This window comes from Peromyscus leucopus, chromosome 3 (assembly GCF_004664715.2).
Source record: "Peromyscus leucopus breed LL Stock chromosome 3, UCI_PerLeu_2.1, whole genome shotgun sequence".
Lineage (NCBI taxonomy): Eukaryota > Metazoa > Chordata > Mammalia > Rodentia > Cricetidae > Peromyscus > Peromyscus leucopus.
The window spans coordinates 101,454,754-101,475,391 of NC_051065.1; the positions used below are offsets into that span (position 1 = coordinate 101,454,754).

Consider the following 20,638-nt stretch of genomic DNA (forward strand, 5'->3'; position numbering starts at 1 on the left):
CCGAGTCAGAAACACATACTACCAAAAAGTGCAAGCACAGGCAGTCCCGGTTCCACCCGGCCAAGCAACCAAGACAACCAAAACCTTGACATGCTGCAGAGCGAAGGGATCGCTGTGGTTCAGCACGTCCTGGGGCGGGGTGGGGATGGAGGGTGGGAGCTCGGCAGCTCGGTGGGCGGGGCCTCCCGGGGCGGGGTCAGGGGTCAGAAGGCGGAGGCGTGCCCAAGATGGCGGCCTCCATGTGCGACGTGTTCTCCTTCTGCGTGGGCGTGGCGGGCGGTGCCCGGGGCGCCGTGGAAGTCCGTTTTGTGAGCAGTGCCAAGGTGAGGCCGGGCCGGATTCCGCCCGGAGAGTCGCCCCGGGGACCCGTGCCCACAGCCTGGGGTCCGGCCCGCACGGCGCCGGCCTGGCCCCTGCTCGGGCCCGGGGCGCAGGGTCTGTCCTCGCTCCCAGGCTCGTGGCGATTTCGCGTGGGGGAAGCCCAGCCTCGGAGCCTGCGTGCGCACCCCTGCCCGCGGGACAGGGCCCACTGGCAGGTGGCGGGGCTGCGGCTCTCCTGGGTGGAGTAGAGATTCCGGGAGGTCCTGGGGTTGGGGCAGTCTCCTGGACCAGGTTCGGGGTTCTCGGCCAGCTTTGGGGCTTAGCTGCTGGTCAGGAGGCAGTGGGTGGGGAGTGCTTAGCCGAGGGAACTGAGGTATAAAGCAACCTGGCATCTCCAGCGACCCTTCTGAGTGAGGTATGGGTGGAGACTTGGAGAGCTAGGGAACTTGGACCAGAACCCACGCACCGAGTGCTTATCTGAAGGGTTTTAAACTAGAAAATGACATGATTTCGCGATTTGTATTATCGTGAGCTTTTTGTTTTTTTGAGACAGGGTCTTACTATGTAGCTCTGGCTGTCCTGGAACTCACTGTGTAGACCATGCTGACCTTTGCCTCTCCAGTGCTGGGATTAAAGGTGTGCGCCACTACGCCCGGCTCTATTATCGTGTTTTATTAGTTCCTTGTAAAATAGAAAATGCACATAAATAAAGATAGAAATCACTCCGTATTGTACTTGTGCACATACACGTATATTAAAGTTACATCTTTAAAAGCTACCTCTTTGGTCTGAAATGAGGTCCTCATGTAGCTCATCCTGGCCTTCCTGCTGTAAATCATCTTCCTGCTATCACCTCCCAAGTGCTAGGTACAGCTTGGTAGTGGCGGAAACATCCCTCCCCTCTCTGTTTCTTTCAATGCATCCTTTCAGTACATCCTCCCCTATCATTGAGCCCATTTCTACTTGGTTAACGAGTTGACTGATAGTGTTTCAGGGGAGAGCCACACTTCACTCAATCAAATCCTTATTTATACTCCTTTATGTCATATCTTATTTATCACCCCTGAGAGCAAAGGTCTCGCTCTTGGGTTTCAGTGTAGAGAGACTTTTGTCCTTTACAGCACTGTTTTTCCTTCTGTGTCTTTGCCAGTTGACATATGCAAATGGTATTGTTTTATCTTTATTTGCATTCCTAAGTGTAAAAGTCAAGTTGAATGAGTAATAATAATGTGCATATCCTTGGTCCTTATCTCAAGATGTTAACTCTGTAGTCATCTGCTGTCAGCCTCTCCATATCTGCCCAGTGTTTTGTTTTGTTTTTTTGCTGTCTTTCTGTTCCATAGGCATTGGGAGCACTCCTCTCCTTGGGTAGGAAGTCAGCTTCCTTATATCCTTTGTGTCCTTAGCTGTTTACATCCCTATTACCACCCAGAGCTTCTGGTGCTCCTGGGTCCCACAGTTTGAGGTGTCTCCGATCCAGCAATAATCACTTTTCATCTCTCTTACCCCTCCCCTGTCTTGCTCTTCCCCTTTCTTCACTTCCTTCTCATTTTTTACTTCTGCCAGTCTCCTTGCCCAGTTCTGTCCCAGCCTTCTCTCAGGATCGCAGCTGGTGACTGGCCTAGTGGCCCTGGCCTGTATCCCAGCACTCAGAAGACTGAGGCAGGAGGACTATTGTGAGTTCCAGGCTAGCCTGAGGTACAGAGTAAAACCCTGTCTCAAAAGCAAACAAAAAAAACTCCATCTGGTCACGTTCCTCTGCCTACCCCTACCCTTCCACTGGGAGAATCGCCTCCCCGTGTGGACTTAGAGCCTATCACGGGCTTCTGGCAGCTGGAGTCGTGTGTCATGATTGATTTGTCATTTTTCCCTTTGTGCCCTCTTCCTCAGGTTACCACATAACACTCAAGCCTGACTTAGGGTAGAATGAGAATTACTTATTCTTTGACAGTTTTAGAGAACTGTCTCCTGAAGCATGAAGTATTGGAGGGGACAAGTGTGGGCATAGTTTTTAGTCACTTTGTACTGCATCTGTGGATATGAGTAGGAATGATGTCTAGATCTCTATGAATTGTTATGCCAGAGACACATTAGTGGGGACAGAAACCTAACTTGAGGTCCAGTAGGTGCCCGTTGGAATGTTACACTGCTGTACGCTAGGTCCCAGCATAGCTCATTAATTTGGGCTTGCTTCCTTTTGAATTATTTTGATAATTGTATTTTTCTAAAAAAATCACTTATGGAAGATTTTATTTTTTTTAATGGAATCTCACTCATGCACTTTAAAGTATTTTATTATTACTTGTGTGTATGGTATGTGTGTCTACCTAGACATGGATGCATGTGTGTGCCACATCCTGTAGCGGTCAGAAGACAACTTTTCGTAGCTGTTTCTCTGTTTTCACGGTGAGATCTGGAGATGGAAGTCAGGTCCTCAGGTTTGATGCAGCAAGCACTTTCACTCACTCAGCTGTCTGGCTGCCCCAGTGAACCATAAGACTCAAATATACTGGGCTGAGAGTTTGTACAGTCCTCTCTTAAGTTTGTTCTCCCTCCCTCCCTCCCGTCCTCCCCTCTCTTGTTCTTTTCTTCCTTCTGATGTGGCCTCACTGTGTAGCTCTGCGTAGCCCCTTATGTCAGTGGTTCTCAACTTGTGAGTCACAATCCCTTTGGAGTTGAATGACCCTTTCACAGGGGCTGCCTAAGACCATCAGAAAACAGAGCTATTCAATTATGATTCCTCACAGTAGCAAAATTACAGTTATGAAGTAGTAACGAAAATAATTTTATGGTTGGGGTTGCCACACATGAGGAAGGCTGAGAACCACGTTATGTAGTTCAGGTCAGCCTTGAACTTAAGGTAGTCAGCCCTCTTGCATCAGCCTCCTAGATTCTGAGACAACCGGTGTGAACCACAGTGCCCAACCTTGCATGCTTCTTGATCTGCATTGGAGCGGTTTTTTCTTGAAATACTTTTGTATGTTTGAGGAATGAGTAACATTAGAAAGAAACAACTCTTGATTCTTTCTTTGCTTTTTTTTTTTTTTTTTTTTTTTGTTTTGTTTTTCTTAATTTATTTTATGTGCATTGCTGTGAAGATGTCAGATCCCCTGGAACTGGAGTTACAGACAGTTGTGAGCCACCATGTGGTTGCTGGGAATTGAACTCAGGACCTCTGGAAGAGCGGTCTGTGCTCTTAACCGCTGAGCCATCTCTCCAGCTCCGTTGTTGTTTTTTGAGTGGCCTTGAACTCCTGATTCCCCTTCCTCCTAAATGCTGGGGTTACACACACCAACCACCATTCCTCTGGCTCTCCTTTGCTTTGGTGACTAAATATTTTCTGCATTTGGTCTTCCAGGACTTAAAGGAAAGGGAGATCTATAGTTATTTTTTTTTCCTAGACAGGGTTTTTCTTTGTAGTCTTGGCTATTCTGGAACTCACTCTGTAGACCAGTATGGCCTTGGCCTCTGCCTCAGAAATCTGCTTGCTTCTGTATTCCAGAGGATGAAACAAGAGAGAGAGAGAGAGAGAGAGAGAGAGGGAGGGAGGGAGAGAGAGAGAGAGAGAGAGAGAGAAGAGAGAGAGAGAGAGAGAATGAATGAATAGTTGAAGGGTTGTTCCCTTCACTCTTTATTCTGATGTGTGCCAGCTAGGCTTCTTAACCTTTAGTACTGGGATTAAAGGCATGCCCATGCTGGGTGGTGATGGCACACGCCTTTACTATCAACACTAGGGAGGTAGAGCCAGGTGGATCTTTGTGAGTTCGAGGCCAATGCGGGCTACAGATTGAGTTCTAGGAAAGGCACAAAGCTACACAGAGAAACCCTGTCTCGAAAAACCAACAACAACAACAACAAAAAAAAACAAACAAACAAACAAAGGCATGCCCACTACATCTGGTTAGTTACCCAGTTTCAGGATTTGAAATTGTCAGAGGTCACCTGAGGCTGAGTTTTCATTTTGCTTGGTTGATCCCAGGGGCCACAAAGTGTAGAGATAGGGCTTCCAGAAAGGCAGTCAAGGGAAGTCCTGGGTTTTGCCTCTCACTTTATTCCACCTTCCTTGTTCTGTAATTAGCTTCTAGAGCTGGGTAGTAGTGCATAACTGTTATCCCTACCTAGTTCAGGGTTAGCCTGGGCTATGTAGGGAGACACTGTCAAAAAAAAAAAAAAAAAAAAAAAGAAAAGAAAAGAAAAAAAAAGAGAGAGAGAAAGAAGCTCTCCAGGTTATGTAAAGGTTGAGATTTGCTGTGAGTGTGGCAAAGACCCATCTGCACCCAGTACCAGTGCTGAAGGGAAACCGGAAGCTGCTGTGGTGACCACAGTGACAGGGTGTTTTCTCTGGCACTTTGTGATGGCAGCTCCTTGTTGGCAGGGACACCATCATTTGCAGTGCCAGCAGAACCATCAAGTGCCTGGGCTCTGAGTTCTCCTCAGTTCTTCAGCTTGCTCAGAAGAGAGCAGTGGAGCCAGATGTGGTGGCGGATACCTGTAACTCTAGTGCTCCAGAGGACGGAACATGTTTGAAGCCAGTGTCTGCCGTCTCTGTCTCTCTGTGAAAGAGAGAGGATGAGAATAGTTCAAGGGCTGTCTCCTCCCCTCCCCTCCCCTCCCCTCCCCTCCCCTCCCCTCCCCTCCCCTCCCCTCCCCTCCTCCTGACTGTAAGCTGTACCAGGCTAGGCTCTTGTTTGATGTTTTGGCTTTTTGAGACAGGGTTCCTCTGTATAGTCCTGGCTGTCCTGGAACACACTATGTAGACCCTAGGCTGGCCTTGAACTCAGGAAGAAATCTGCCTGCTTCTGCCTCTGTAGTGCTAGGATTAAGGGCATGTGCCACCATTGCCTGGCTTAGAATAGGCTTCTTAACCTTTAGCATTCATAGGAATTGCCAGAATCCTGTTAAGATGTAGATTTTGGGCCTGTGAGATGGCTCAGGTGGGAAAAGAGCTTGTCATACAAGCCTGACAACTTGAGTTCCTTCCCCGGATCCCATAGAGAAAGGAGATATCATCTGGCTGTCACACAGCATCTGCGCGCACACACGCACACTCACGCACTAACATAAAAATAAAGATGCAGCTTTTGATTTAGCAGGTCTGGGCAGGGCCTGAGAGTTTGCCTTTTAAACACCGTAGTGACAAGGTAGAGTTCATGAGGGTGCTCACTTGCACTGTATCACCACACCTCAGAAACTGCCTGGCAGAATTACTGGAATACCCATGTCTCCAGTGGGAAGCAGTTGACTAGGAGGTTCCCAGGAGATGGTGGGAGCTGGTTCTAGAACTAGTTCAGTGCTTTGTGCATCCTCTGAACATTGTCCAAGGAAGAGGTAGGTCAGTTCTCCCCGAGACTAGGCTGCTTTCTGCTGGGATATAGGATTTCTCTGTAACCCTGAGCAGTAGCACAGGTTGGTGGGGAACTGAAGACGGTGGCATCCTGCTAGCCACTGCTGATATAGGAGGCCCCAGCCTGCTAGGAACCTTGGTCTTGCCCCCAGCCATTCTGAACTGTCCATTTCCAGGTATCCAGGTGGCTGCTGAGGTGGTTCCCTCCTTGGCCAGGTACTTCAGTCCTGTGGACTGAGAGAGGTGCAGCTGAAAGTAGGTCAGTCAGCTTCTAGAGTAGACATTTCAGGAGGCTGATGACCTCTCTCACCAGAGGTACAGCTGGTCTTGAGAGCTCTTGGAGCTGTGTCTTTGTTTAGTTATTTTTATTTGTGTATTTGCATAAGGTTATCCCAATGTGCTTAGTGTCGGTGGAGGCCTTGGATGTAAGCTGCCTGATGTGAATGCTGGGAACCAAACTTGAGTCTTGTGGAAGAGCAGTGAACATTGTCAACTGCTGAGCCATCTCTTTAGCCTGTTTTTATGTATTTTTGTTTGTGTGTGTATGCATCCATATGTAGGTGTGCATGCCTGTGTGCACAGAGGGCAGAAGAGAGCATTGGGTGTCCTCTTCCATTACATCCACATACTCCCCTGATGGAGGATCTCTTCCGGAATCTGGGGCTCTTGTCTCGGCTTGGCTAATAACCCGTAGACCCCAGTGATCTTCCCGTCTCTGCCTTCTTTGGAGCTGGGGTTGCAGGCATTTGTAGAGACACCTGGATTACTTATGTGGGTACTGGGATCCAAACTATGGTAGTCATGATTATGGAACAAGTGCACTTAACTATTGACCCATCTTTCAAGCTTTCTTTGTTTTGTTTTGTTTTTGTTTTTGTTTTTTTGAGACAGGGTTTCTCTGTGTAGCTTTGTTCCTTTCCTGGATCTCACTCTGTAGTCCAGGCTGGCCTCGAACTCACAAAGATCCGCCTGCCTCGGCCTCCTGAGTACTGGAATTAAAGGCATGCGCCACCACCGCCTGGCTTTTTTTTTTTTTTAAACAAAACAAAAAGGTCTTATGTAGCCCAGGCTAGCCTTGGATTCCTGATCCCCCTGTTTCCATATGCTAGGATTATAGGTGTGTGTTACTGTGGCGGGTTTGGAGCTGTGTCTTACCCTGTCTATTCTCTGCCCTGTTAGGGAAAGGGACTGTTCGCCACACAGCTGATCCGGAAGGGAGAGACCATCTTCATTGAAAGGCCCCTGGTGGCTTCACAGTTTCTCTGGAATGCACTTTATCGGTACCGGGGTGAGCACATCTTGCCTGCTTCAGGTGGTGGCTGGGCCTGTCCATTTTGTGCATGGAAGAGAGCATCACACGTCTTCTGGCTAACCCCCTGGGTGCTGGGAGGAAATGCTGTCTTCCCCTGGAGAACAGGACCTGAGAATCACATCTCTGCCTACCTTTGTGTTTGGGGCTGTGTACCTGCAATGGAATATGCCTCCAAAATGCTTCTTGGGGAGGACACTCTCTTAGACAGAACTTAGAGTCTGCTCCCATTATATAAGTGTCTGGACATCATGCTGAAGGGCTCTGTACCAAATTAGATGTCTCTACTAAAAGGTGGTGCATAACCCATGCTTAATGAAGACTGTGTTAGGGGCCAGAGCAAGTATGATCCTTGGCTTTGCCAGCCATAGGCCTTTTCTATTTTTCTTAAGCTAGAGACAAACTGGAAGGAGCAGCAGTCGGAGGTAGGGATCCCCATGGACTGAGTCTGATGGAAAAGCAGTGGGATCAGGAGGAGCTAGAGGGTTCTTGAAAGAGGGCACTTACTGTGTCTGGCTTCCGTGCAGCCTGTGACCACTGTCTTCGGGCACTGGAGAAGGCGGAGGAGAATGCCCAGAGGCTGACTGGGAAACCAGGCCAGGTCCTACCACACCCAGAGCTGTGCACTGTGCGCAAGGACCTCCACCAGCACTGCCCCCACTGCCAGGTGAGCACCCCTGCCTGGGGAATGCACAGGAAAGGGAGCAGGCCAAGGAGGCTTTAGTTAGCCTTCACTGGCAAGACAAAGTCTGAACAGACCTGGTCTGTTCCTCAAGGCTCACAGTCTAGTGTGTGACAGTGAAGGGACCCAGTCATTGTTCAGCCTCTTTGCTGCCAGTGTGGCCCGTCCAGAAAATAGGTGTCGTGGGACATACCTTTTTCTTGGGAGTCTGAGAAGGGCTGAAAAGCTCTCTTCCCTTCATGTAGTATAACGAGCTTAGGTTAGGTGCATGCCCTAGAACACCCTGTTCTATCCTCTCTGAGCTCTTATTCTGGGGCTAGTGTAGAAAGAATGCAGTTAGATTGAGGTGAGTACCCCAGGTCCTGGGGGCTAACCTCCACCCCACCTAACAGGTGATGTACTGCAGTGCAGAATGTCGGCTGGCAGCTGCAGAGCAATACCACCGAATCCTGTGCCCAGGCGCATCCCAGGATGACCCCCGGCACCCCCTGAATAAGCTTCAGGAGGCATGGAGGTAGGTCTCTTCTCTTTTCCCTTTCCTCCTTTCCTGCCTCGACTCAGCAGCTGTTGGGAGCTTTTCTGAGTTACATCCCCAAGATGTGTTCTCCATTGTTAGGCTTAAACGGAAGTCACCGTTTTCAGCACCCTGCCTTTAATCTGAGCAGCCAGCCCTACCATCTTCAGCCTTTTTCAGACTCCCCAAGAGAGTCCATCAAACCCTAAGGATACAAAGTTGTCTGAGTCCAGCCTTTGACAACCGATGTCTCTGTGGCCGTCAGAATGGGCTTCCCAGGCTCTGCTCCTAGGGAGGGAATTTTTAGGCTACACTTTCTCTTTCCCCAGGAGTGTTCACTATCCTCCAGAGACTGCAAGTATAATGCTGATGGCCCGGATGGTGGCCACGGTGAAACAGGTAAGCCAGAGAAGCTGACCCCCAGTCAGCCCTGGGTCTGTACTGACCTCGCTCGGATGCTTTGCTCCTGGGTTTTCCTGAAGGATAGCTGCTTGCTATGGAGAACCTCCAGCACATGCTATCCAGCAGTCAGGCATAGGCCGTAGGTACTGGTTTTGCCTATCTTCGTTTTTCTATGAGATGTCTGCCTTATGCAGCAGCGGTTCCTGAATTTGACTGATAGGCGGCACTGTTCCAGGACAGTGTCTCTTACATGAAGTGAGAGACACCATGCTGACCACTTCTGTCTGTATTGTCCTTCCTCAGTGGCCTTATGTTTTCAAAGTATTTTGAGTTGGCAAGCCCGGCTCCAGCTAGGAAATGGCTGTGGGCAGAGTGGGGAGGGGCCCTGGGCAGAAGGTCTTGGGTGGTGGTCATTTCCTGATGGAAGGGACTTGAGAAACATAAGCCCTCTCTTCCACACGGGCACATGGCCCTTATGTGTCTTTGTCCTGCAGGCCAAGGACAAGGACCACTGGGTCAGGCTTTTCTCCCAGTTCTGCAGCAAAACGGCCAATGAGGAAGAGGAAATTGTCCACAAACTCCTGGGGGACAAATTCAAGGTTGGTTTTCTCTCATGGCCTCCTTTCCCTACTCCTCAAGTAGCCTGGGGGGACTGTGGCTACCTTTAGGGGACTAACTCCACATTTGATCTCTTTTCAGCTACAATGGGGGCTAAAACCTGGTCTTAAAAATCCCTTCAAAGAATGCACATTCCTGACCCCATTTACCTTTGTGACCTAATACAGACCTAAAGCTGGCAGTAGGAAGAGGGGTGCATGTCCTACCCAAGAGCACTTGGTAGGCCGTGTGGAAGGCAGGGCTCCTGAGGAAGGCAGCAGTAGGCATACCAGGTTTTCTGGAGAGTGGAGGGTTGGAGGCCCACAGGTCAGGGAGTGGTGTGAGATTGGTGTGGTGGCAGGAAGACAGTAAGGACCTCAGCCTTCCTTTGGAGTTGCCAACGTGAGGAGGCTGCCAGAGGGTAGAGACTGTTCAAGGGGGGCAGACAGAGGTTGGGAATGCAGCTGTGGGAAAGATGTGTCTCAAAGCATTGCTATGCTGGACCTAAAAAAGGAAAGCCAGACCGTGGTGGTGCATGCTTTTATCCCAGCAGAGGCAGGCAGATCTTTGTGAGTTCGGGGCCAGCCTGGTCTACAGAGTGACTTCCAGGACAGCCAGGACTACACAGAGAAAGCCTGTCTCAAACAAACAAGCAAGCAAACAAAGAATAAAGGAAAAAGCCTAGCTGGTCAGAGGCCAGGCAGGTCTCAGGGAACCTCCAAGGGAGGATGAGGATGGGTGTTCTGAGCTGTGCTGTCTCAGCCTTGCTGGAACAAGTACTGAAAACAGGAAGAAACTTGGGGCTCACACCCTCACTTGGAGCCCTCAGAAAGTTGGAAATAAGTACTGCCTCTATCCCCAGGGAAAGCTCAGGCCACACAGCTGTATCCTTTTTCTCTTTCATCTGATTTTTTTCTCACCTACATGGTACTGAGGGGAAGTCTCCAGGGCTGCAAGTGTCCCTCTGTTTCCCCTGAACCAGGGCCAGCTGGAACTTCTGCGTAGGCTCTTCACAGAGGCCCTTTATGAGGAGACCCTCAGCCAGGTAAGTGTAGGAGGGTGGGACCTGAAGCCTTTCTTCAGTACTCCAGGTCTGGAGTTGAAGTGAGGCGAGCTTTCAGAAGCCTCCCACTGCAGACCTGGATTAGGAAGAGCGGTCCGAGGCTCACTTCTCTCTCCCTACAGTGGTTCACGCCAGATGGATTCCGGTCTCTCTTTGCCCTTGTTGGGACCAATGGTCAAGGGATTGGAACCAGGTTAGGAGAGAATGTTCTAGACCTATTAGGTAATCCCTCGGGGTTCAGATGGGAGATTAGTGTAGGAAGGTAGCCACAGCTTCTTTCAAGATGGATTGGGTGCTGCACAGACCTGGATGGGAGGAATGAGGCAGGGGAATCTGCTGCTCTTTTGGAAAGATAGGACCCTTATTCTAGAAAAAGAACAAGGCAGGGTGGGAGACTCTTCTGCCTGGGCTTAACATGCTTGGACATGAAGAGTCCTATGACCTGGGCTGTTTCCAACCATGGGCTGCTGGGACTTCCAGCTCCCTCAGCCAGTGGGTACATGCCTGTGATGCGCTGGAGCTGAAGCCTCAGGACCGGGAAAAGCTGGACACCTTCATTGACCAGTTGTACAAGGACATTGAGGCAGGTTGGTGAGATGGGGCTGTGACTTCCCCCATCCTTGGAGCTTTTTTGTCAGATAGTGGACACAGTTCTTGCCAGGGAGCTCTAAGCTCATGGTTGGGGAAGGGAACCCCTATGTGCCTGTGGGAAGCTTCAGATCTAGCCACAGGACATGCAGGTGAGTGGTCCTGAGACCCACCCAGAGGCTCCATGCTGGGAGGAGGGAGAGTGCCAGATAATAGTAGTGGTGCAGACAGAAGAGCAGGCTTGTCTCAGAGAAGCAGGGTCAGGTAAAATGCGAGTGCCTGGGTATCTGTTTTGGAGGGTGGCAGAACAGCAGAGCTGGTGTCTGTTCCTGTGAGTGTGGTTTCCTTTTCCCACTGGCATCTTCACATTACTGTCTTACAGCAACCGGCGAGTTCCTTAACTGTGAAGGGTCTGGCCTCTTTGTGCTTCAGAGCTGCTGTGAGTCTCGGCACTGGGGAGGAATGGGCCCACATGTCTCTGTCCCTGCCACTTCTCTTTCCCAGTTTACCCTTTTTGGGCTGACCAGGTCAAGTCTAAAGTGGGGTTAGGTCTGTGTTTTTATGGAAATTATTGCTCTTATCAGTTTCTCTTCTTTTCTTTTCTTTTCTTTTCTTTTCTTTTCTTTTCTTCCTTCTTTCTTCCTTCCTTCCTTTCTTTCTTTCTCATTCATTCATTCATTCATTCATTCATTCATTCATTCATTCATTCATGTTTTTGCTTGTTTGTGATGTTACTGGGAGCCAAGCAACCCAAGGCTCATTCATCCCCAGCCTTCTGCTTGTGTTGGAACAGATATTTACAGTGGCCAGGTCCACCTAAGGGGATGCACAGAGCCCTGCTGCTTGCAAAGGGAAGCATGGGCATTGTACCACCACTGCCCTATGGGATGTGGTCAGGAAGCACTAGTGGAGCCTGAGGCCTATAGGATCTTGGGAGGAGGCCTCACGCTGAAAGAGTCTCCTCAGTACCTGGGAAGACCAAGGCCACCTCTCACAAAGACCTTCCCCAGATCCCAGCCTTGCACCTCCTGCTTTCCTCACTACTAAATAACCTCTCTTCCCAGGCTGGGTGGTCAGGGGTTCCCAGTTAGCAGACAGAAGTAAATGATCTGTTGTAATGTCCTCAGAGCCCCATGCCTCCCTTGGTGAGACAATGGGACACATCTGAGAACATGGTCAGTCTCGTGGGCTGGGGGTGGAGCCAGCAGTGATACAAAGCACATTGGATCAGCACTGTGGTCTTCAGAAGGGAAGAGGCACTGGGTCAGAAGACAGGAAATGGGGTCTCACACCTGCCCTTCCTTGCAATGTTCAACCACAAAGTAAGTGACCTAGGCTTTTTTTTTTTTTTTTTTTTTTTTTGGTTTTTCGAGACAGGGTTTTTCTGTGTAGCTTTGCACCTTTCCTGGAACTTGTTTTAGAGACCAGGCTGGCCTCGAACTCACAGAGATCCACCTGCCTCTGCCTCCCGAGTGCTGGGATTAAAGTTGTGCGTCACCACTGCCTGGCGACCTAGGCCTTTTTAAGTTTTGAGACAGGGTTTCCTGTAGCCTAGGTTGACCTTGAACTTGCTATATAGACAAGGATGATCTTGAACTCCTGATCCTGGCTCCACCTCCTAAGTACTGAGACTATAGGCATGCCATGCCCAGCCTTTTTTTTTTTTTTTTTTTTTTTTTTTTTGAGACAGGGTGTCTGGAGTCCTGAGTAGACTGGAACTCTGTGTAGTCCTGTTGGGCTTCGAATCACAGCAAATCCTCCTATCTAGCTCATGGGGGTGGAGATTACAGGTGTAGGCCACTTGGCTTGAGAATATTAGTTCAGTTTTACTTATTTTTTATATTTGTTTATTGTATTTTTTTAGATAAGGTCTCACTGTATAGCCCTAGCTGGCCTGGAACTTGGTATTGTAGATCCGATTGCACTGCCTCCCAAGTACTGGGATTAAAGGCGAGTGCCCCCACACATTGCTTCCTTTTGTTTTTAACATTTATTAACACACACAGAGCCTATGGCGAACAGATAGAGGTCAGTCAGGTCTGTCTTTCTACTAAGTGGTTTCTAGGGATCACACTGAGGTTGTCAGGCTTGAGGCAAGCACCTTTACCTGCTGAGTCATCTACCTGCCCCTAGAATTATATTTTTGTTTTGTTTTGTTTTCTTCCAAGACAGGGTTTCTCTGCCCTGTCTATCTTGGAATTAGCTCTGTAGACCAGGTTGGCCTCAAACTCAAGAGATTCGCCTGCCTCTGCTTCTCAAGTGCTGGAATTAAAGGCGTGTGCCACCACCACCCAGCTAGAATTACCATTTTTTAGAAACTGATTTTCATTGCTGGGCATAGATACACTTGTGAGTTGGAGGCAGGAGTGTCACAAGTTCAAGGGTAGCTTGACCTGGATTGAAAACTAAGGGCTAGGGTGTAGACCAGTCATGGAATGCTTGCCTAGTAAGTGCAAGGTCTTGGGCTCTACATACATATACTTCACTCATTATCTGTCTTTTGTGATCCAGGCAACCACAGCTGTGTTCCCAATGCAGAGACCTCCTTCCCAGAAAACAACTTCCTTTTGCATGTTACTGCCTTGGAAGATATTAAGCCGGGCGAGGTGAGGGGACTTGGCAGCAGGGGTGGGCATAGGGCCTTGCAGGTTCTCTCCAGGGAACAGCAGTAGCCAGCTGGAGCCCTTTGTTGGGCTGGCAGAAAGTCAGCACAGGCCCCAGGGTGTGCTCTGATCCCTCCCAGTTCTTCAAACATCTGTAGAAAGTTTCAGATTGAAGTAGAGCTATGTGCCCAGCTACTTTTTGATTTCTTTGTGGCTTGAGCCACAGGGTGGAGTGTGGATTGAGAGTCTGGTTGGTGGCCACAGCCTGGTGAAATTTTCTCCTATACAAGTTATCATCCAGAGGTTAACCTGATTCCATCTACAGACCTTGGCTACTGGCTAGTTTTCCTCAGGGTCTGAGGCCAACCTCCACCCTTGTCTGTCTCAGACCCAGGTGGAATCTTGCCTGCTGGAGGCATGGGTATGGATCAGTGTTGAAGGGCATTGACGGCCTAAATGCTGGGCCAGGACTAGTGGTTGACAGTGGATAGGCAGCTGTTGGGGAAGCTCTTTCCTATCTGAGGGAGGGAATAGGCACTCACACCCTCCTCTGCCCCACAGGAAATCTGTATCAGCTACTTAGACTGCTGTCAGCGGGAGCGCAGCCGCCACAGCCGCCACAAGATCCTCAGGTGCCAGCTGGGGACATGGTTGGGCTCTGGGCTCTTTCATCCTAGCAAGGCCTGACTTGTCACTTCTCTACTTTGAAGGGAGAACTACTTGTTCATCTGTTCCTGTCCCAAATGCCTGGCAGAGGCTGATGACCCCAATGTGACCTCAGAAGAGGAGGAAGAGGAAGATGAGGAGGAAGGAGAGCCAGAAGATGCAGAGCTAGGGGATGAGATGACTGATGTGTGACCTTGCCTGGAAGAGGCTCTGCCCAAACCCTGCTGGAAAAGGGGGCCCATCCTCCACAAATGTGGTTGGAAGGAACATCCCCTCCCCCTTGCACCCATTGCCTGCTTTCTCCCTTCTGGCCTTCTGTCGGAGGGTAGGAGAGAGGCTGGACCCACCCCCACCAGACCTCATGCCCTGAGCACTGCTGCTGAGCTGCATCGGCCCTGTGCCCTCACCAAGCCTTCCGGAACCGTCTTCCCCTGCCATGCCCCACTGTAGCTGTGAGACTGGAACAGGCTCCAGGCCTCACAGTGTTCTTCCTCTGGGCCCCTTGGCCCATACTCACCCATCCACCTGAGGCTTGACCCTTCTGGATTGGCTGTTAATTTGAGGGTGACAACAAAATTGCCAATCTGAAAGCAGACTGGTTTCTTTGACAGAAAGAGGTGATGTGATGCCTTACCTCTTTCTTACTGCTCACCTACCACAGCTGCAGCTGAAGTAATATCCTGCCACTTGCCAGCATGAGGCAGGAACAAAGGTCTAGGCCTTCAGAACACTTCAGAAGACTGTGCCGGGGTGCTGGGCTGTTCCCATTGGACACTGGGGAGGTGGAGAGTAACTGACTCTCTAGACTCCAGATTGCTGTGCCTGTGCCTTGCCTCTTGGGGCTCAGGCAAGATGGCTAGCCCTATAAGGTATAGAAGAGGCCTGTCTTTATCAGGACTCTAGCAGTATGGCAGATGACAGATTGTGCTCCTTAATTTAGGATGCTCCACTCTTCCTGGGACCAGCTGAAATGGTCCAGCAAAGGGTCTGATCTCAGACATTCACCTTTAGGATATCCATAGAGGAACACTGAGGTCTTCCAGAAACCTGAAGGAGCTGGGCAGACGCTTAGAGATGAGCCATGACTTTGTTCCCTCCTCGCCACAGATGACCATCTCATTCTTGGGGTGGGCATTGTGGAAATGACAGCCACCACTCCCCATCTTTCCCTGAGAGGCCTGCACACAGTCCTGCTGGGGGCTCCCAGGGAGGACTGGTCCCTATGCTACAAGCTCTTTCTAAGGTGGAGCCAGGTAGAACGTGCCTGACTGGCCCCTACCTGTAGGGGCACACTTCTTCACAACAGCCAGCACCCCTCTCCCTCTGGTCTGCCCACTGGCCTCAATAAAATGTGAGTGGTGATAGCCTCTGCAGCAATGTTTTGTGGAGAGTGGCTGGTGGAGCACTCTGGGCCTGCAGTAGTCAAGGTGGGTGCAGAGGGCACAAGTTAGACCCGTGGGCGGCAGCAGAACGCCCCAGCTTTCTCAGTAGTGCTCATACAGCCACACTGGCGTGTAATCCTCCCCAAAGCCAGAGCAAGGGTCTCTGAGGTTTGGTTTCAATTGCTGACTAGGTATAGAAGTCGTCTTCCCAGAGGGCTGGACCACAGCTAGCAGTCTGTATAATCCTAATGGGCCTTGAGAAGCCATGGCCTTCTGTGAGCCTCCCCAAAATGCAGCAGTATGATGGACCAAATACGAGTCCCACCACACGCATGCATTCTTAGTTTAGGACACAGGTACAAACCTAATGAGCTTTATTTAGCTTTATTGCTAAAAAGTAGGGGATCCTTAGTCCCGGAATACCAGTTCTTTAAACCATTCCAGCAACAGCTACAAGGCTCATTGTGAGGAGGTCCTGGCTGCAGGAGGCTGAAACTGGTGGTGTATGACAGGTTGCAGATGACAAGGCCACCTGCCTTCAGCATCTTTTGTTCCCAGTTCTAGCCAGAAGCCTTGGGTCTGGTTCTTGCCTCTTGCTGGAGAATGAGATGTCCTTGCAGGTCCCAGGGAAGAGGAAGCCAGTCGTGTGGCTTCCCTGTCCCCTCCCTGGCTCTACTTGTCCTCAGAGTCTATCTCCAAACTCCAAGTGGCAGAATCTTAGGTTTCCTCTTCCAAGTGAATCACCTGTGGCTGGCACCTGGAGTCAGCCTTTCTACCAGAATGTCCAGGGAGGTTGCAGCAGCTCAAAGGTGGGGATACTGGTGACATTGACTGGGATAGAGATGATGGCCCACGGCAGCCCATGCTGTTCCAGAGACCGTCGGATCATGTAGCTGGGAGGGGCATGAAGAACAGTCACTTTCTCAGCACCCCACACTGCCCTCTGCCCGTCACTCTGGGAGTTTCCAGAACCTGAGAACTTTGGCCCTCTGACTGGGATATTCAAGACAGGGCCTGTGAGAGGGGTCTGCTGATTGCCTTTGAACCTACCAAGTCATGCCACCTAGTTTAGTGTGGACAGTCAGGAGCAAAGAGCCCTCACCCATCTCGGCCGAGCAGGAAGAGGGCAGGAATGTCAGCTGTGCGTTGAGTACTATCCTGGATCATCTCCACGTAGAAACTGTCATTGTCCACGGCATTGTCCGAGATGATCACAGCTCGCCCGCCATGCTCCTGGACCACCCTGGTCTTGGAGAGGAAGGAGCAGCCCCTGGAAGAGGTAGTGTTGAGACCAAAAGAAAAGCAGGTGCTAGCTGCCCCTCCCTCATCCTCTTTGGGAGGATGAAAGGACCATAGAGGACATGTATAGAGGGTCGTCAGTACACAGCGGAAAGTAGACAAGACATTTCTTAAAGACCCGAAAAGGATGAATGTAAAGATCAACATTTCAAAGTACCATGAACTGTGATCAGAATTTGTCCTCCCCATGTGTCATGCCTGCCCACTCCTTACCCCCTTTCCACCAGAGCGATCTGGTCCTGGATGAAGAAGCCGTTGCTGAGTTCCCCACAGGCCTCTGGAGGTTCAGCAGGGACGAGGTGAATCTGCTCATACCGTGTGTGCTGAAAAATGTTTGGACATTTGGACAAGTAAAAGTGTAAGAAAACATGGCTTTGAACGAGCTAACAATTCCTTCTTCCTGGTACCTCATAATGAGTGAAGAAAGGAAATGGAGTGCTGAGGCCTTGAGTGCTTTAATTCTCACCAAGATCCATCTGATGACTCAACTTCGCCCTGCCTTTCTGTGAGAGGGGAGCTGGTTACAACCCAGGGGCAGGGGAAGTGGATAGGAGGACAGAGAAAGCTGGTGCCCTTGGTTTCTCAGGTAGTTTCCACCAGCGAAGGCAGTCCCTCCCTGGCTACAGTACGCAGCAGCTCTGGAGGGCACAGCTGGATTCTGCTTCCTGCCCTGTTCCAGCATAAAAGTGGGATGAGGGTGATGGCAAGAAGGCTGCTGAGGGCCAGAGACCTGAGCATCTTTGCACTTACAAATATACCACCAAAGTCCTTGGCAGGTGTGGCTGTGAAGATGTAGCGAATGTCCCCAGGACTCAGCACTTGGAAGTATAAGTAGTCATGGATGCGTAAGCCTAAAGGGAAGAGTGCAGATGAAAAGCCTCTTGGAAAAGATCTCGGGGTTCCTTCCCTATGTCTTCAGCTGGGTGGGCATCAACTGACTGGATCCTCTGGGAGCATTATTTTTAAAACAGGGTCTCACTATGTAGCCCTGGCTTGCCTCAAACTCACAAAGATCCACTTCTGCCTCCCCCCTCCAACCCTAACTAGTGCTGAATTAAAGGTGTGCACTACCACATCATTTTTTAAAATGGCCTCACATAGCCCAGGCTGGCTTTGAACTAGTTTTGTTTCCTTGGTGGGCCTTGAGTCCTTCTTCCTGACTGCCTCCCAAACATGATTACAGGCATGCATCGCCACCCCCAGCCCGAGAGCTGGTTCCTGAACCGGACAGGACAGACTGGATACAAGAGATTTGTATTTGCCTGCTCCTCCTGCCACAGCGAGCCACAAAGACCCAGAGCTCTTGGGTTAGCATCCACGGCTGCTCTGAAGACCCCAAGTTTCTAACCAGAACTTACAAGTTAGCTCTGGTCCCACTGACATCTAATCCAGGCACTGTCCTCTCTTGTCCTGACTGTTCAAGCTTAACTGGTCTTGCTTGCATGTCTCCTTTTTCAGAAGGGTCTTGCTATGTTACCCAGACTGGTTTTCAACATTTGGGCTCAAGCAATCCTGCCTCAGGTTCCCATCTGTCTTCATTCTTTAATTCTCATTTCATTTTATGTATATGTGTGCTTTGGCCACATGTATATATATCCATGCACCATGTGTGTGCCTGCAGCATCCAGAAAGAGGGTGTCAGCTCCCCGGAACTGGAGGGACAAGCGGTTGTGAGTGGGCCCTCTAGAAGAACAGCTAGTACCCTAACTGCTGAGCCATCTCTCAGCTCCCTCTCTCCATGCCCTCCTTACAGTCCTTAAGGTCCTCCAGCCACCCACTCACTGCCAGAGCCTCAGTGTCTCCTTCCCTGACTAAAGCGTATGCTGCTGCTCACTGTGGTGTAGAAGGCCTTGCTTGCATGATCGACTCCTACCCGGGCTCCAATCTTGTTTTCCTCTTTCCCAGGTTCAAGCTGAACTCGCTTTTCAGTGTTTCCATCTTTTGGGGTCTTCTTAAAAGTTCACCTGTCATTTCTCAGATAGATGCTGCCTTGTTCCTTCCTATACCCATTCAAAATGTACTTTCCTCCAGCTGCTACTTCCTCTGTAATTATGATGTATGTATAATATTCTATGTCAGCTTCTTCCACTAGAGCAATGATTCTAAGTTTGTGGCTTTACTCAGTGATGAATCCCCAGTGCCTAGGACACAGTGGCTGCTCAGCAAAGGTTACTGAATGAACAGACACCTTGCCCTGTCCTGAACAGGAGAACTGCCAGAACCACCAGGGTTTTAGGATAGAGAAACTTTTCAGCATCGAAGTTTAATGTTTTCCTGGGATTGGAGTCCCTGGATTGCTCAAGTCCAGAGAGAGGAGTGAATGTTGATGGATGGAAGCTGTGTTAATCAGTTTAACGACCAAGCTATCACTGTGTGGGCTGTGGCTACAACTGGCTGTGGTTGTAGCTGTTCCTGTCTATGGTCCGAATCGCGGCCACCCAGACAGAGCTCAGAGGGCTTGCAGCTTTGTCCTGAGTGTAGATATACTCCATCAGATGGATACACCCCCACAGAAACCTTCTGGATTAACACGAGGCAACCCTTTTCACAAGCACACTCCTGTCTGGCGTTTGATGTGTTTATCTCTTCGGTTGCATATTCATGTGTTCACTTAGCGCGTAGGTGTGTACATTTATGTGCGAGTTGTGTAAGTGAGTGCCTGTGCGTGTGAGCCCACGTGTATGTTCCTGCCGGTATGAACGCTCACGTTTCTCCATTCTAGATCTCTAGCTGTCACCTGGGTCGCCCTCAGTGGGAGGAAGGCTGGAGGATCTTGCTCCGACGTGGGGAGCCTCTGGCTGCGCCTACTCATGGCCCCGGGGACCAGCACCCACCCACTGCGGCCGTCTGGTCGCAGAACCAGGTCGGCCCAAACTCGCGGGGTCCCCAAGGTGACCCGTGGCCCCCGGCCCGAGCAGCGCGCACACTGGATGCCCACCCAGCCCGCCCGCCCGCCTGTCGCCGCTCACCGTGGGCCGCGACGCACGCGGGCAGCCAGAGCACGAGACAGCACCAGCCCGCGGCGCCACGGCTCATCTCCAGGGCCCGTCCCGCCGCCGCCGCCGCCGTCCCGCCGCGCTCGCTAGCCGGACTTTAGCCTGACAGCTGCCCCGGCCTCCCCCAGGCCCGCTCTCGGCGCGGGTTGGAGCGCGGAAGCGAGGCCGGCGGCTGATTGGCTGCCATGCCTGTTCGTGTGGCCGTACTTTCCGCCTCTGCGCCCTAGGCTACTTCCTATTGGCCAGGAGAAGTGGAGCCGGGAGCGGATTTGCCAAAACTCTTAATAGCAACTGCAGTTCGCAGCCCCGCCCCCGCGCCCTCCGTATAGACGCGGCACCCGACCCGAGGGTGGGCGGCTCGCGGAGACAGACTTGCGGGGTGCTCGGGGGTCCTCGCCGCCGGGGGCTGGCTTCGCGCTGGGGCCGCGCGCGACCTCACCCTTCTCAGGCCGCAGGGCGGTGCCTCGGCCGACAGGAGGCGCTGCAGCGCCAGACGCCGCCGGGACAAATTTCCCGCGCTCGGGGGCTGCGCACCTGTGACCCGGGACCCCTCAACTTCCCAGGCTACCTGTGAAAGGCCCAGAGCTCCAGCGCCCCGGAGCTCTGGGGGTGCAGTGAGCTCACTCACCTAAGGTGCTTCCCACAGTCGGCGTTCAGTGTTGACATTTCGCCGCTTGTCTACCGTGGTATCCAGGGACGCGGGCCCGAGTGCGACGCGACTGCGCCCTCACAGTGCAAAAAAGCACATCGAAACTCGATGACCCCACCATGCCAGACACGAGTTCCTAGAGCGTCCCTGGGGCCTCCGGCCTCTCTAGCCGGCCACCTCGATTGTAGCTAACCATAGAGTGGCGGAAGTGGTCCGTCTCCTT

General features: G+C 51.1%; 2 protein-coding genes across 3 annotated transcripts; one reads left to right on the top strand and one right to left on the bottom strand.

The window, feature by feature from the left end:
• Positions 1–201: 201 nt before the first annotated feature.
• Positions 202–15,453, top strand: Smyd5 (SMYD family member 5). Its single transcript, XM_028860199.2, has 13 exons — positions 202–323; positions 6,845–6,953; positions 7,502–7,641; positions 8,049–8,170; positions 8,500–8,569; positions 9,067–9,171; positions 10,152–10,214; positions 10,355–10,425; positions 10,713–10,819; positions 11,203–11,259; positions 13,332–13,426; positions 13,985–14,055; positions 14,134–15,453. The coding sequence occupies exons 1-13, from the start codon at positions 228–230 to the stop codon at positions 14,279–14,281; spliced, it is 1,254 nt and encodes a 417-aa protein (XP_028716032.1). The 5' UTR covers positions 202–227; the 3' UTR covers positions 14,282–15,453.
• Positions 15,454–15,828: 375 nt separating this feature from the next.
• Positions 15,829–20,582, bottom strand: Pradc1 (protease associated domain containing 1). Of its 2 annotated transcripts, XM_028860200.2 has the most exons (5): positions 19,740–20,105; positions 17,521–17,621; positions 16,984–17,093; positions 16,574–16,741; positions 15,829–16,364 (listed from the first exon to the last, which is right to left on the bottom strand). In XM_028860200.2, exons 1-5 carry the CDS (start codon positions 19,804–19,806, stop codon positions 16,244–16,246), a joined length of 567 nt encoding a protein of 188 aa, XP_028716033.1. In that variant the 5' UTR covers positions 19,807–20,105; the 3' UTR covers positions 15,829–16,243. The 2 variants fall into 2 exon arrangements, with proteins under 2 accessions (XP_028716033.1, XP_037059754.1); XM_037203859.1 differs by lacking the exon at positions 19,740–20,105 and adding an exon at positions 20,395–20,582 and having other exon boundaries at positions 16,574–17,621.
• Between the last annotated feature and the right edge of the window lie 56 nt (positions 20,583–20,638).

Bases quoted from the DNA above. Each gene is read 5' to 3' on its own strand.
- Pradc1 (XM_028860200.2), bottom strand. From the start codon at position 19,806: ATGAGCCGTGGCGCCGCGGGCTGGTGCTGTCTCGTGCTCTGGCTGCCC. The intron at 17,094-17,520 runs GTAAGTGCAAAG...AACATTTTTCAG, and splicing joins AGGACTTTGGTGGTATATTT to CACACACGGTATGAGCAGAT. The intron at 16,742-16,983 runs GTAAGGAGTGGG...TACCTCTTCCAG, and splicing joins ATCGCTCTGGTGGAAAGGGG to GGGCTGCTCCTTCCTCTCCA.
- Smyd5 (XM_028860199.2), top strand. From the start codon at position 228: ATGGCGGCCTCCATGTGCGACGTGTTCTCCTTCTGCGTGGGCGTGGCG. The intron at 6,954-7,501 runs GTGAGCACATCT...GCTTCCGTGCAG, and splicing joins TGCACTTTATCGGTACCGGG to CCTGTGACCACTGTCTTCGG. The intron at 14,056-14,133 runs GTGCCAGCTGGG...TCTACTTTGAAG, and splicing joins AGCCGCCACAAGATCCTCAG to GGAGAACTACTTGTTCATCT.